Below are 14,231 nucleotides of genomic sequence, written 5' to 3' on the forward strand. Positions count from 1 at the left end.
AGCCTAGCTATCCCCCAAGTTAACAGATGCGAAACGAATGTTCTGCCTAAGGTAGTCACGCGTGTTTTCGTGACGTTAGTGACGTTAGTAACGTCAGTGACTGTGGCTAGCAATTAGCCACCGTTAGCTTCACTTTTCGCCACAAAAACTTAACTTGAGCCTAAACCATGCAACGGAACGTAAATTCCAATAGAAGCAACTCAATCGCTACCAAGACGAAACTTTTGACACCTACTTTGTCTATGTAGGCCAAATATTGAATGAGTTTTAGGGGGGCAAAAAGAATAATAATAATAATATATATGTGAGAGAACAAAGGTTGTGCCCTTGCTGAAGGCAAAGCACACCCAATAAGAATACCAACAATAACAATAGGTTCCCTCCTACCGGAGGAACCCTAATAAGAATACTAACAAAAACAATAGGTTCCCTCCTACCGGAGGAACCCTAATAATAAGAATACTAACAAAAACAATAGGTTCCCTCCTACCGGAGGAACCCTAATAATAAGAATACTAACAAAAATAATAGGTTCCGTCCTACCGGAGGAACCCTAATAATAAGAATACTAACAAAAACAATAGGTTCCCTCCTACCGGAGGAACCCTAATAATAAGAATACTAACAAAAACAATAGGTTCCTTCCTACCGGAGGAACCCTAATAAGAATACTAACAAAAACAATAGGTTCCCTCCTACCGGACGAACCCTAATGAACACTTGAAATATATTAGTCTGTGTGTAATGAATCTATATAATATAGGAGTTTCACTTTTTGAATCGAATTGAAATTGAACTGAAATAAATCAACTTTTTGACGATATTCTAATTTATTGAGATGCACCTGTATATGTGGCCAATGAAAATGTTTACTTACACAGTGCATTGGGTCCTTGTGCTCTGCAAGCCAACAATTAATCTGCTTCCTAGTCATAAAATAGATAAGACATACCTACACATGGCCAAGTACAGTATGAGACTGGTTCTTTATCTCTCATAGAAAAAAATCGATAGATGGATTAAGTAAAGCCATTTAAGATGGTGTTACAAGACTGTAAACTGATCAAGGTCTTGTTTCCACTCTGATGGTCTGATAACATGCACTGTATTGACATGAAAACTGTTAACGTTTTTTAGTGGGATGGAAACAAAGCTGAACTGGAAAGATAAAACAATCCTGTGAACCTCACAAATATGTATATTTTACATTTGCCAAGTTGAAGGTTGAAAATAACATAACCACAATCAAAATACATGTGTTTTATTTGGTTCATTTCTTAACATGAATGTTACAGACATTTGGAAATATTATGCAGCTCAAGGTGAAAACATAAAAAGAAAGTAGTCTCATTGTAGTCCAGGCCATCTTGGAGTGAGTCTGGAAAAGTACAAAAACATCAGTTAGACTTAAGAACATCCATGCTAAGACAGCCTTGTTGACATGCCTAGATGACATTTGCTTACTTTCTGGACCTGTTTATTTTTGGTCTCCTAAATCAGCTAGAAATATAGTAGTTTGGCTATTAGCCTTAACACCTACAAAGTGTTTGGTCACAGTTCTGCCAGGAGAAGAGGCTGGTATGAAATCCTCCCCTACAAAGAGCATCCCATCATTGCATATTGACACCTCTTATTTTATCTATGTTATCTATTTTAGATAGATATGTCTATCTATTTTATTTATGTGCTTTTGCTCTACAGCTGACAGCGTCTCCGTCCAACTAGTCAGCATTAGTCTGTGTAAGAGGGCACAGCTGACTTGCCTGGCATATCCTCACACAGACGGTGACAAAATATGAAATGCTTGCATGTAATTCCTTTTAAGTCTCCTGAGGGCACACAGGCCATTGTTCCTGCTCTCAGTCACATCCAGTCAAAAAAACAACTTTTTAAAAGTAAACTTTCCATTCAGAATCTTATTGGCATCCATTTCGGCATCTCGCTAGATCCGGTGTGGTGTTGTAGTTTTTCTAACATCAGTAGTTTTTGCAACAGCATGTGAAAAAAACTACAATGTTTGCTAGGCCAAAAAGAACGTAAATCTCGCGATAAAAAAATTGACGCCGTTAAAATGGGTTTGCGTTAACGTCGTTAATAACGCGTTTAACTGACAGCACTAGAGAAAATGCATCTTAGTCACAATTTATGCCAACCATTTCAAACAATCTGAAATAAAAAATAAAATCAATTATGATAATCTTTTTTTCATTATACATGGATTTCTGAAAGTCACACAAAATGTTTGGTTTGTTAACACATTTGGACAGCAATGTGAACCTGTTGACAAAAAGTGCTTGGATTCCATTGCATAATAACATAAGCTGCTAGCCAGATAGTTACATTACTCAATAGTGAGTACTAATTACAATTTATACCAACTATTCTAACATCTGTCTACCAATCCATCTGTCCAAATTAATCGGCCCAATTCCCAGTCTCTACTTTTATAAGACTTAATAGAGGTTATGTGCAATAACATTGTGGTTACAGACCCAAACTGTTTCTTTACCTTGTCGTACCCCATATTTCTGTAGGCATCAGAGCTTCAAAGTATTTTCATTTATGTATTCAATATTTTGAAGCTCTAATGCCTACAGAAAAGACAATCACATCAAGCTGTGATGAAATTACAGCTGTTGAGCAAGTAAGCTCTTCCAGCCAGTGACATCAATCTTACCCACATAAGCACATAATAACGTAATCTAAAATTATACAACTGCTATGGATATGAGGCGCCAAAGTGCTTACAGGGCAAATACATAGACCAACAATAGTTGACTCTTCAGAAGTCACCCCCTTTGTTATACTTTGTCTGTAAACCAGTTGGTGGTTATTTTTTTGTAACATGAGTCAAGGCTCTGACATGAAGAGCAAGACATGACCAATATAGTCAGAGGGCTAGTGTTAACAATGCTAATCATTTACCCATAAAAAGAAGTATGGGGGGGGGGGGCCGGGGGTTATTTTTATCTAGATTCCTCTACAACAGCTGCCACCCCCACGAGTGTCTGGTCTGTTCCCTCGGTTGATGAGAGGCAATGACACAGAGAAAGAGGACGAAGGAAAGGAAGAGAGAAAGGTGTATTGAGGGAGCAGGCACCATCAACGTGTGGATAAGTTATGGTAAACCTCTTTATAATATACATATATATATATATATACACACACACACGCATATATTTTACTCCAATTGCCATTTGCTTCAAAATGATCTTATCCATAATTTAATGCCAAGGGAGACCACAAAACATCAAATAGTCTTTCCTAGTTTGATGACTTACTTTTCATTAAGCCTCCAGACCAAGAAATCATCATTGTAAGTAAGGTCTTAGAGAGAAAGCCATAGAGTAAAAGATTGAAGGAGACTATGTAGTCCATTGATACAACTACAATGTGCATGTACACAATCACATCAGTAAAACAAATGCCACCATTTCAGAGGCCAGTTTGTGGCAGGTTTCATGGAGCGACCCTTACATTCCAGGACCCCTTCACAGTAGCTACACATTCCCTCACGGTGGGAGACGCCTGATACCAGACGACAAAGTGCCAGTGATATTTTCCACATCGATAGCCATGTGACATGCCATTGGAACAACACTAGGTCCCTTCAACCTCTTGTAGGTTTTACACCATGTGTCAACCTCAAGCGGGAGCTTAAATGGTGTATTGAAATAAGTCTACGCTGCTTTACAGTGTCTATTGACCATAAACGACATCTCTCACAATGCATTTTGATTATGTTACGGAAAAGTGACGACATCCCGCCTTTAGAAAGTAGTGTATACACACATCAGTTTTTAACGCAAAGTTCCAAGTTTAACTGTGGGTGAAGGTGAGCATGGTTTGAATAACAGCACTCCAATGCAGCCGGGTCTGCAAACATACCCCATGTGCATTTTCAGCCAAGGTCCTCGGGAATTCAACCCAAGTTGGTATCGCTCTCGAACTTGGTTAGAGTACTCAGCCAAGCTAGATGTTTCTGCTTCCCCTGATGACAATTTGGAGACAGAAATGATAAAGACATCACCTTCACCAGACAAGGTTTTACCAATTGGATAACGGCAATGTTTATTTTACATTAAGTTCAAAAAGCTATTTCGCATTAACTGTGGAAGTCCCTATCTAGCATAACATCAAATCCAGAATACGTCCTAGGTTTGGGCTAATCCTCGAATGTTATATATATAACGCCTGGCTCCACGCCTGATTAACACAACACAATATAAAAAATAATACAATCCCTTTCTGTAATCATGATACCCCCCAGAAATGTTCACACACCCCCAGTCAAAGCAGGCTGCATCCAGCCCTGGATGGAAGGCAATTTCAAAAAGATGGGAAAGCGAATACATGTTTGTCCTTCAAGGAGAAAAAACGATGTATTTTGTGTTATGAGGCGATGTCGGTCGTTAAAGAGTAGAATCTCCGTCGGCCTTTAGACACCAAACACAGAGATAAATATGCCAAATTTAGCCTTTAAGAAAAACAGCAGATTGTCCAAGAATTAAAAGGCGGACTGCAATCGCAGCAGAATATGTTCACAAAAGCTACAGCTAAAAAACTATATTTTTACATTGTAAACATTGTTACATCGTAGTTACAACTGGCCCTTTTAGGGCAACCATAATGCTGATGTGGCCCTTGGTGAAAATGAGTTTGACACCCCTGGTTTACACCATAACAAACAGCTACTAACAATTGTAGGTAAATTACTTACAAAAGGTATAACAATGAGACGATAGCTGCATATTAAACAGAACGCTACATTAATTACTTGCACTTTGAGTTTCATGTTTAATGTTAACTTGTTTAACTGCATGCCCTTATGGTTCTTTCCTTTGGCACTTCTTTGGTTTTTCACAATGTATGCTTCATGTTTTGGCTGCTCGCAATGTTTGGGTCGTTGTTATGATCAGTGACCTATGCTCTTTTGTAAAAATCTCTCTTGGAAGTCGCTTTGGATAAAAGCGTCTGCTAAATGCATAAATGTAAATTAGCCTGGCTGGTACTTCAATGTTTAAACCAAGGTTTTGAACCAGTTCAAGGAACAAAAACCAGAAACAATTGATATTTTGTTAGAAACAAAAACAAAACCAGATTTTTTTGCCTGTTCTGGAACAGTAATGTTTTTTTGAATTAATGCTAACCGGTAAATACATATATTTTCGTTGTTCTATTTAGTACAACAACTTAAAATATGTTCTGCTTGCCATAACTTTGGTGCAGTTTACTTCATGTCTTCCTCTGAACGTAAATCATGTATTCAGACAGACTTCAACAATGTATTCAACTAAAAACAGAACTTTGTATGCGGTTTGGCTGTTCATTTACACAACAGCAGCATTTTGGGGCCTGCAAACGGGTTTCAAAGTGCAAATAAAACCACCATTGTCTTGTGTAAACACACTAAAATGCGAACTTGTGAAAACGATGATGTCGTAAGTACTTCAAAATAACGTGTGAGACTTTCTAAACTATAATCCACTCTGTGGAAGAATGCTTATATGCACAGGTGCGTAATGTTTCTTTACAAAGTGACATTGCCAACTACTGGCCATGCATACAGAAAACAGCGTTTTTAATTGTTTTCGCGCATCTGTCTATACCCAAAACTTTTCAGTATTTCGTACATTGTTGTCATGTAAATACACCCTTAAACTTAACGGCGGCAGGCAGGGAAATTGCGTGAAAGTGAAATGTGTGGTTTAAAGCCTTCTGCAACCAGAGGTGGTCAATATTATGCTATGTAGCTTGTGAATGTTAGACATCAACCTCATCAAAGTTTTATAGAAATCCTATGATGTAAAGATAACTTCTTGGAAACCGTTAGCTAGGCTCCAGTTACACAGAAAAGGCTAAATACAAGTTTAGCATACAAGTTTCTCTTCACAGGTCACGGACAGGCCTCCGTGCTTTTTGTTTTTGTTACTCTAGCATGCATCGGGTGAGGGTCCCACCCAGTTCTGTGATTGACCACAATTGCAAACCAATCAAATGACTGTGAAGCCACGGTGGGTCTCGGCCCAAGGACACAGCGCTCGCTTGGAACTGCACTCCCTAACATGTAGGACAATTCTTTGACAATACAACAATAAAACACAAAAAATGACTAAACATGGATCCTGCCATTCTCAAGAATATTCAATCAAGTATGATAATCGGTTAAATAAGATTAACAAGCTATATTTCACTTACATTTGGTGGGAAGCTACCAGACGACATTGCTTGTGATCTCAAGGAGACAATGTCCGTTATTTTGGCGGGTTGCTGTAGTCCACATAGACACGTTAATGTGATTGGCTAAAATTGGAAGAGACATCTGATGGGCTGCAGAGAATCTTTTAGAAAAAATGAATTTGTGAATCTACGCGCCTCGGGAAAGTTCCAAAATTCCACACACACATGCAGGGATTTGTAACTCGTGTTAGTTTTTATCAGTGCATGAAGTGCACTGCGATTACCTCACTATACATTGTGTGAAGAATACCGTTTGCTTCATGTTTTGAACAATACGAATACACATTGTAGATTACTGCACAATTAGTTTTGTGAAATTAATTATAATGGTTCGGAAATTAAATTGTGTTTACACAATTGACTTAATGACCAAGGACAAATGCGGGTCCTGAGATTAGACCTGTTGAGAACCACTGGTGTAGATAGGAGAAAGAATGAAGGAGGGAAGAAGAGGTGGAGTGATAACGAACGATGTTCGGAACTAGCCACATGTATTCCAAACTTCTGCAAGACTGGCAGGCATGGGGTATATTGTATGGGTTAGGAAGTTGTACAGCTTAACTGATGCTTTTACACTTGAAAAACCTAAACACTCTTCCAGACATGCATGCACACATGCAACAACTCATACTTTATCCAATTCTCTGTCTCTCTCCCTCCAACTCCTCCTACCTCCCCTCCCTTTGTAACTGTCCGGCGCAACCTCCGCTCCCTATCCCCCTCCCATTTCTCCTCTATTGTAACATCCTCCCTCCCTCCCATTGACGAGTTCTCGTCCCACCCCACTAACACTGCCACCACACCTTGTTAAACACTTTAACTGCATCACTTGACTCTCTCTGTCCCCTGTCAACCAGGCCTGCGTGATCTTCTCCCTCCTGCCCGTGGCTTACGGATATTATTCGTGAAGAACGGTCCACCCTTCGGCCAGCTGAGAGGAGATGGCGCAAGTCCAAAGGCGGTCTCGACCTTGTTAAGTATCACTCCCTCCTCAAATCCTTCTCTTCTCACATAACTGGTGCTAAAACCCTCTACTTTCTGAACAAAATTAATTCCGCTTCAAACCCCCACAATTTTTTTTCTACCTTCTCCACCCTTCTTAACCCACCTCCCCCACCCCCTCCCTCCACCCTGACAGCAGACGACTTCTCCTCCTTCTTTGAGAAAAAAGTCGCCGACATTAGCAGTCGGTTACCTAAACCCACCTTTCCTACCCTCTCACCCTCCATGACTGACCCAACTAAATGTCTAAACTCTTTTTCTCCCCTGAGGCAGAGATCTCTGACCTCAATCTCTCTCATCGCCCCACCTCCTGTCCCCTTGATCCTATCCCCTCCCCTCTCTTTCAAACCATCATAACTTTTCTTCTCCATGTCCTAAACTCCTCTCTTACCTCCGGCACCTTCCCCTCTGCCTTCAAACAGGCTAGAGTTACCCCTCTACTCAAAAAACCCTCCCTTAACCCTGCCGTCCTCCAGAACTACAGACCAGTATCACTGTTATCCTTCTTTTCAAAAACAATTGAACGTGCTGTATCTAACCAACTGTCAAACTTTCTCTCTCAGAACAACCTGCTTGACCCCAACCAATCGGGCTTCAAGACTGGCCACTCCACAGAAACTGCCCTCCTCTCAGTCACCATTGCCCTCCAGTCTGCCAGAGCGGCTTCCAGGTCATCCGTCATCATTCTGCTGGACCTTTCTGCAGCATTTGATACGGTTAACCACCAGATCCTGCTCTCCAGACTTTCTGAGATGGGGATCACTGGCACTGCACTCCAGTGGATCTCATCCTACCTGTCGGGAAGATCCTACCAGGTCTCCTGGGGAGGCAAACTGTCAGGCCCTCGCCAGCTCTCCACTGGTGTCCCACAGGGCTCCGTCCTTGGACCCCTCCTCTTCTCTCTGTACACCACCTCACTTGGACCAATCATCACCTCCCATGGCTTCTCCTACCACTGCTACGCTGACGACACGCAGCTGTACCTGTCATTCCCCCCGACCGATCCGGGGATCTCAGCTAGGATTGAGGCCTGCCTCACAGACATCTCCGCCTGGATGACCGAGCACCACCTCCAACTGAACCTCGCCAAAACAGAACTTCTCATCATCCCGGCTAAACCCTCTCCACTGGCTACCTATCATGGCCCGTATCAGATTCAAGACCCTGGTACTGACCTTCCGAGCAGTGAACGGGACTGCACCCGTCTACATCAAGTCTCTCCTGCAGCCTTACACCCCCACCCGTCACCTACGGTCTTCTTCAGACAACCGCCTGGTGGTCCCACCGCTCAAGACCGCCCGGTCCCAACACAAGCTATTCTCCTGTCTGGCCCCCCAGTGGTGGAATCAACTCCCCACCTCCATCAGAGACACTGACTGTCTCTCCACCTTCAAGAAAAGGCTCAAGATGCACTTGTTCCGGGAGTACAACGGTACTTAGGAATGGTTCGCTTGACCCGATGTTAGTTTCCTCAAGGATCACAATGACTTGCTTAAAGACTTGTCTTGTGGTTAGTGGTAACTGATTTAAATTTTTGTACTCGCTGTGATATATTGTTTTTATTATTGGGTGTGCTTTGCCTTCGGCAAGGGCACAACCTTTGTTCTCTCACATATATATTATTATTTTTATTATTCTTTTTGCCCCCCTAAAACTCAGTCAATATTTGGCCTACATAGACAACCTAGGTGTCAAAAGTTTCGTCTTGGTAGCGATTGAGTTGCTTCTATTGGGATTTACGTTCCGTTGCATGGTTTAGGCTCAAGTTAAGTTTTTGTGGCGAAAAGTGAAGCTAACGGTGGCTAATTTGCTAGCCAGTCACTGACATTACTAACGTCACGAAAACTCGCGTGACTACCTCTAGCAGAACATTAGTTTAGCAGCTTGTTAACTTCTGGGAGATAGCTAAGCTAACTGCTTTACTGCAAGGCAGCTGCAGAAACGCCACAAGCATAAATGGCCAGGGTGATAACTATTTACTAATTTTACTTTGTGATATGACACACAATTGTGATGTGTAATGTACAATATAAGCTGATATTATTAAGGAAGTACATCTACTTTCGGAAACAGTAGTCTACTATTTCACTGAAGTATTAGCAAAATGACATTAGCCTGTGTTGCCCGGGCAACACATACTACAGTGGTCTATGACGTATCTGTTTTCAATCATTAAAATAAACATTCCTCACAAATACATTTTCGTTGTAGGATTTATTCTGACATTAGTAAACGATTTGTTGGTGAAATTACCATTACCTGTGGTTTCAAACCAGTGTAGCTCACTGCAACGCTGTAGCCTACCCGAGACACTAGTGAGTAGCTAACAAAAACATCTCCACAGCTGTTTAGGAAGTCAAACGGCGACAGAACATGTTCGGCACTCCCCTTACTTAAATCAAAAGTCTTTCAGTAGGTGAAACTATCTGACTACTAACCCGAACTTCATTGCCACAGCCTAAACTTTATCAATCTGTTCATGAAAATAATTAATTTCAGCCTAAACCGTACAACGGGACGTTCAATCAAATTCAACCAACGCAATCGCTACCAAGACGAACACAGCAGTAGTCTAGTACTGTACCGTAGTAGTACAATTTACCGGGGCAGCTTCTCCACACAGGGCTATATCGCATTTTGCGTTGTTACTGACAATGATCGCTACCAGTGAGCTTTTTATGAATGAGCGATTTTCCACTAAATAAATGTCAAGCTTATTTAAGTTTTTGGGGCATATTTTCAGTTAGCAGATGGTACTGTTTGAATCGCGATTCCATCTTCTACTGCCGGTAACGTCGTTGAATAGTCTTCAAAGGGGGTTCTTTATTAATGAATGAATATGAGTAGGCTAAATGCCTGAAAATATCACAAGAAGGGAAAAACTTAAAAGGACATTTAAGTCATAGAGATTAAGTCCATTTTTACTGCCAAATTTATTCGTTTTGATTCAGCTATGAGGCTGCCTCTTGCAGGGGAAATGAGAAGCCATCTATTTCATTCTACGCTTCACTCGTATTTTGAGTTGTAAATGAGCAGCAAAAAAAAGATGCTTTTAAATCTATGTAATCTTTATAAATAATAAGTATGCATTTTTATATAAAATACACAGGAATATCAGTTGTAAAAATGTAATAAAAAAACGGACCCCTGTGCAACCGACGCAAGCAAGCACACCCTACAATTTCCCCAGAAATTGTACTCTCTCTAGTTGTTATTGTTATGTTTTTTCTACAGGTACACTTGCAATTTTTGTACTTGCTGTGATATATTGTTTTTATTATTGTTGCTTGCTTTTTCCACAGGTACACTTGCACTTTTAGCAGTTCATGTTGTTTAATTGTAACTTGTTTAACTACATGCTCTTATAGTTCTTCCCTTTGGCACATACTTTGGTTGTTCACAATGTGTGCTTCATGTTTTGGCTACTCGCAATGTTTTTGTGGCTATCTTGTTGTTATTATCAGTGACCTATGCACTTTGTAAAGCTCTCTCTTGGAGGTCGCTTTGGATAAAAGTGCCTGCTAAATGAATAAATGTAAATGTAAATACTCACGGATTGGTGGAACCAAATCCTCCAGAAAAGGCTGTAACAAAAGAAGACGACAATTTACAATTCCCATCAATACATCATAAAAAAGTCAGTATTGTGTTTTTCAACAACCCAATTTTATTTGTGCTGGCTGGCCACAAGGATAAGAACTGTTATAAAACGTCAGCAGAATGACCATAGTATTTGCGCCACGTTGCACCATGCCACATTCAAAGTAACTTAAATCCCATTTCTTCCCCATTCTGATAATAATAAGGCTTTATTTATATAGCACATTTCATACAAGAATTGCAGCTCAATGTGCTTTCCATAAAATCAATAAACAATAATAATAAAAACAATAATACAAGTGATAAAAGTAATAGAAATAAATACATAAAAAATTAAAATGTAACAAAACTAAAAACAAGCCGCAGTCTTTGCGGGAATCAAAAGCACATATAAGCCGCAGTCTTTGTGGTGTCTCGAGTCCGTCTTAGACTCGAGCTGCCTTTGCAGTTTCCAAAAAATATAAAAAAAACAGACTAGCCGCACTATCTGTGGTCTCTCGAATCCGTCTTGGACCCGAGCTGCCTTTGCAGTTTACAAAACATACAACAACCCAGACTAGCCGCAATCTATCTGGGGTCTGATACTCGGTGGAGAGGCAGTAGCCTAGGCTAGAAACATTTTGGCTTTATATTTCAGCTGTAAAGTCGACCAATCAGCTTGTAGCCATGTGAAAGACTCAACCGGGGGAGTACATGCAACAGTGAGGGAGAAACCTCTTGCAAATTAGCAATTTTATCTATGGAAAAATTCCACAGAGGGATCGTAATACCCTTCGTAATAAAGTTAGAAACCGAAGTGAGGAATCGAAATGCGAATGTCTTATGTAATCCACGGTACTTGGAAATTTGGAACAGGTTGAAAAATTGAACCGGTTCTTGATACCCAACCCTAACTAAGAGCAATATAATACTGCACAAATACTGACCTCCCGCTCCAGACTGTCCAAAGCCCGAAAAACCGCCAGGCTGGGGAGCTCCGAACCCTGAAGCAGGCTGCTGCTGAGCCAGGCTGCTGAACGACGGCGCTGCACTCTGACTGGCTAGAGAACCAAACGTTGGCCCGCTCTGTGGTGATGCAAAGCTGTGAAAAGGAGAGACAAAAGATGCAGAAAACATCATGTGGACTCTTGCAATACCAAACAATATTTGCTATATATTTATGGTTCATATTTTTCACAAGTTGGAGAGAGACAGGAAAGTAGGAAGGGAGAGGGGGAAGCTGTGCAGGAAATAGTTGGATTCGAACCTAGGCATTGGTATTAAGGGTTAGAGGCTTTAAGTTATTAAAAAGTGTAGAGGACATTTCTTTCCCCGAGGTTTTATTAGCTAATTAGCTCATATTAGCAAACTACATTAGTGAACAGCATTTAGCAGATGCCAGCTTGAAATATTAAGCCATAGTATCATCTTTTAGTTAATCCATAATCCCGGTTAAGGCTATGAATAAGGCGTGTAACAATACATATTGAATCGTGAGATGTGTATCACGTCAAAACAAAACTAGCTAGGATAACACAGCTAGCACAGTATATGCAAGGAAGTACATGCTATTCCCAGCACCACACAGAGCCGCTTGCAAGGAGCGAATAAGCGAATGTAGTCGCTGCCTGTGGATGTAGTGTACTCAGACAGGTAATCAGGTGTAAAAAACAAGGGAAACTTGGCGCAAAATTGTCGACAATGAATCAAACTTGAGGCAACGAGCAAGAATCGAATTGCCTGTATACACATACAATTATGTATGAAAACAGCTTTATCTCACGCATCGTTTTTTTTGTTGTAGGAATATATAGCTTAATTATATATATTTTGCCATACTTTTAGGGGACGGGAGGTAATTTTGGAGGGGGCACGCCGCAAATTCGACTTTTCTTTTTTTCCATGTTGAAAAACAAGGAGGGAGCAAGTCTGCCAGAGTTGGCCAATGTGTGTGAGGGGATAGGGTCCGTGAGTGATTATTAAACTTCGTGGGTATGGTGGGCGAAAAGGGACAATTTAAGGATAACCAGGAGAAGGAGCAGCCTAACCATACGTCACCGTCACACGTTGTAGATTTTGAATGGGACTGAAAAGGACTGCAAACGAGAGACTGGCGTCTACCTTCTTTCGGACGCATGTTCGAAAGTATTTTAAAACCATATGTCTACGAAGTACGTCTGAGATAAGTATGTCACTTTTAAGCCGTGTGAGACACGTCGTCACTATATATGTCGCCAAACAACAACACACCTGCTAAGTACGTCACTGTGTCCAGTCACCAGTGTGAAATCAAATCGTGCAATAGGCTACATGTTTCATATATGTTCAAATGTCTTTATTGAGAACTATAGAGTAGGTAACTGTGCATAGCCTGTAGTATGCTCAGTTTGTAGGCTATTCACATTTTGTTGGTGTTCCTTTGTCTCATTGTTACAGTGGATATACAAATTCTACTGAAGAAACCGTGCTTTCACTGAAGCACAACCTGGAAAAGTCTAGGTGACCACAATACAGTGCGTTTCATGCTTGTAAAGTTTCCATTATTAATTGAATTTGTTATATTGCTTGTATTTGATTATTTCCCAGAACAACCTGCTTGACCCCAACCAATCGGGCTTCAAGACTGGCCACTCCACAGAAACTGCCCTCCTCTCAGTCACCATTGCCCTCCAGTTTGTCAGAGCGGCTTCAAGGTCATCCGTCATCATTCTGCTGGACCTTTCTGCAGCATTTGATACGGTCAGCCATCATATTCTGCTCGCCAGACTTGCTGAGATGGGCATCACTGGCACTGCACTTCAGTGGATCTCTTCTTACCTGTCAGGAAGATCCTACCAGGTCTCCTGGGGAGGCAAAGTGTCAGGCCCCCGCCAGCTCTCCACTGGTGTCCTACAGGGCTCTGTTCTTGGACCCCTCCTCTTCTGCCTGTACACCACCTCACTTGGACCAATCATCACCTCCCATGGCTTCTCCTACCACTGCTACGCTGACGACACGCAACTGTACCTGTCGTTCCCCCCGACTGATCCGGGGATCTCAGCTAGGATCGAGGCCTGCCTCGCAGACATCTCCGCCTGGATGACCGAGCACCACCTCCAGCTGAACCTCGCCAAAACATAACTCCTCATCATCCCGGCCAAGCCCTCCATCTCCCACGATCTCTCAATCACCCTGGGATCTGCGACGGTGACCCCTTCATCCTCTGCCAGGAACCTCGGGGTGACCATGGATGACGAGCTCTCCCTCACAGCCCACATCGCTGCAGTCTCCCGGTCGTGTAGATTCACCCTCTACAACATCCGGAAAATCAGGAGATACTTGTCTGAGCATTCCACCGAGCTTCTAGTCCAAGCACTTGTCCTCTCAAAGTTGGACTACTGCAACTCGCTGCTCGCCGGTCTCCCAGCATG

The 14,231-nt window shown here is 41.6% G+C and overlaps 1 protein-coding gene across 4 annotated transcripts in view; it reads right to left on the reverse strand.

Moving 5' to 3' along the window:
- Positions 1 to 1,245: 1,245 nt before the first annotated feature.
- The window catches only part of nup214 (nucleoporin 214), a 141,017-nt gene continuing 128,031 nt past the window's right edge, over positions 1,246 to 14,231 (reverse strand). For 3 of the 4 annotated variants that reach the window (XM_062484629.1, XM_062484628.1, XM_062484627.1), the window contains 3 exons: positions 11,769 to 11,923; positions 10,796 to 10,826; positions 1,246 to 1,378 (listed from right to left, as the gene is read on the reverse strand). In XM_062484629.1, coding sequence (XP_062340613.1) covers positions 1,348 to 1,378; positions 10,796 to 10,826; positions 11,769 to 11,923 — 217 coding nt within the window. In that variant the 3' untranslated portion in view covers positions 1,246 to 1,347. Of the gene's footprint in view, positions 1,379 to 10,795; positions 10,827 to 11,768; positions 11,924 to 14,231 lie in introns of those variants that run through there. The other variant, XR_009932708.1, reaches the window with a different exon arrangement.

This window comes from Osmerus eperlanus, chromosome 18 (assembly GCF_963692335.1).
Source record: "Osmerus eperlanus chromosome 18, fOsmEpe2.1, whole genome shotgun sequence".
Lineage (NCBI taxonomy): Eukaryota > Metazoa > Chordata > Actinopteri > Osmeriformes > Osmeridae > Osmerus > Osmerus eperlanus.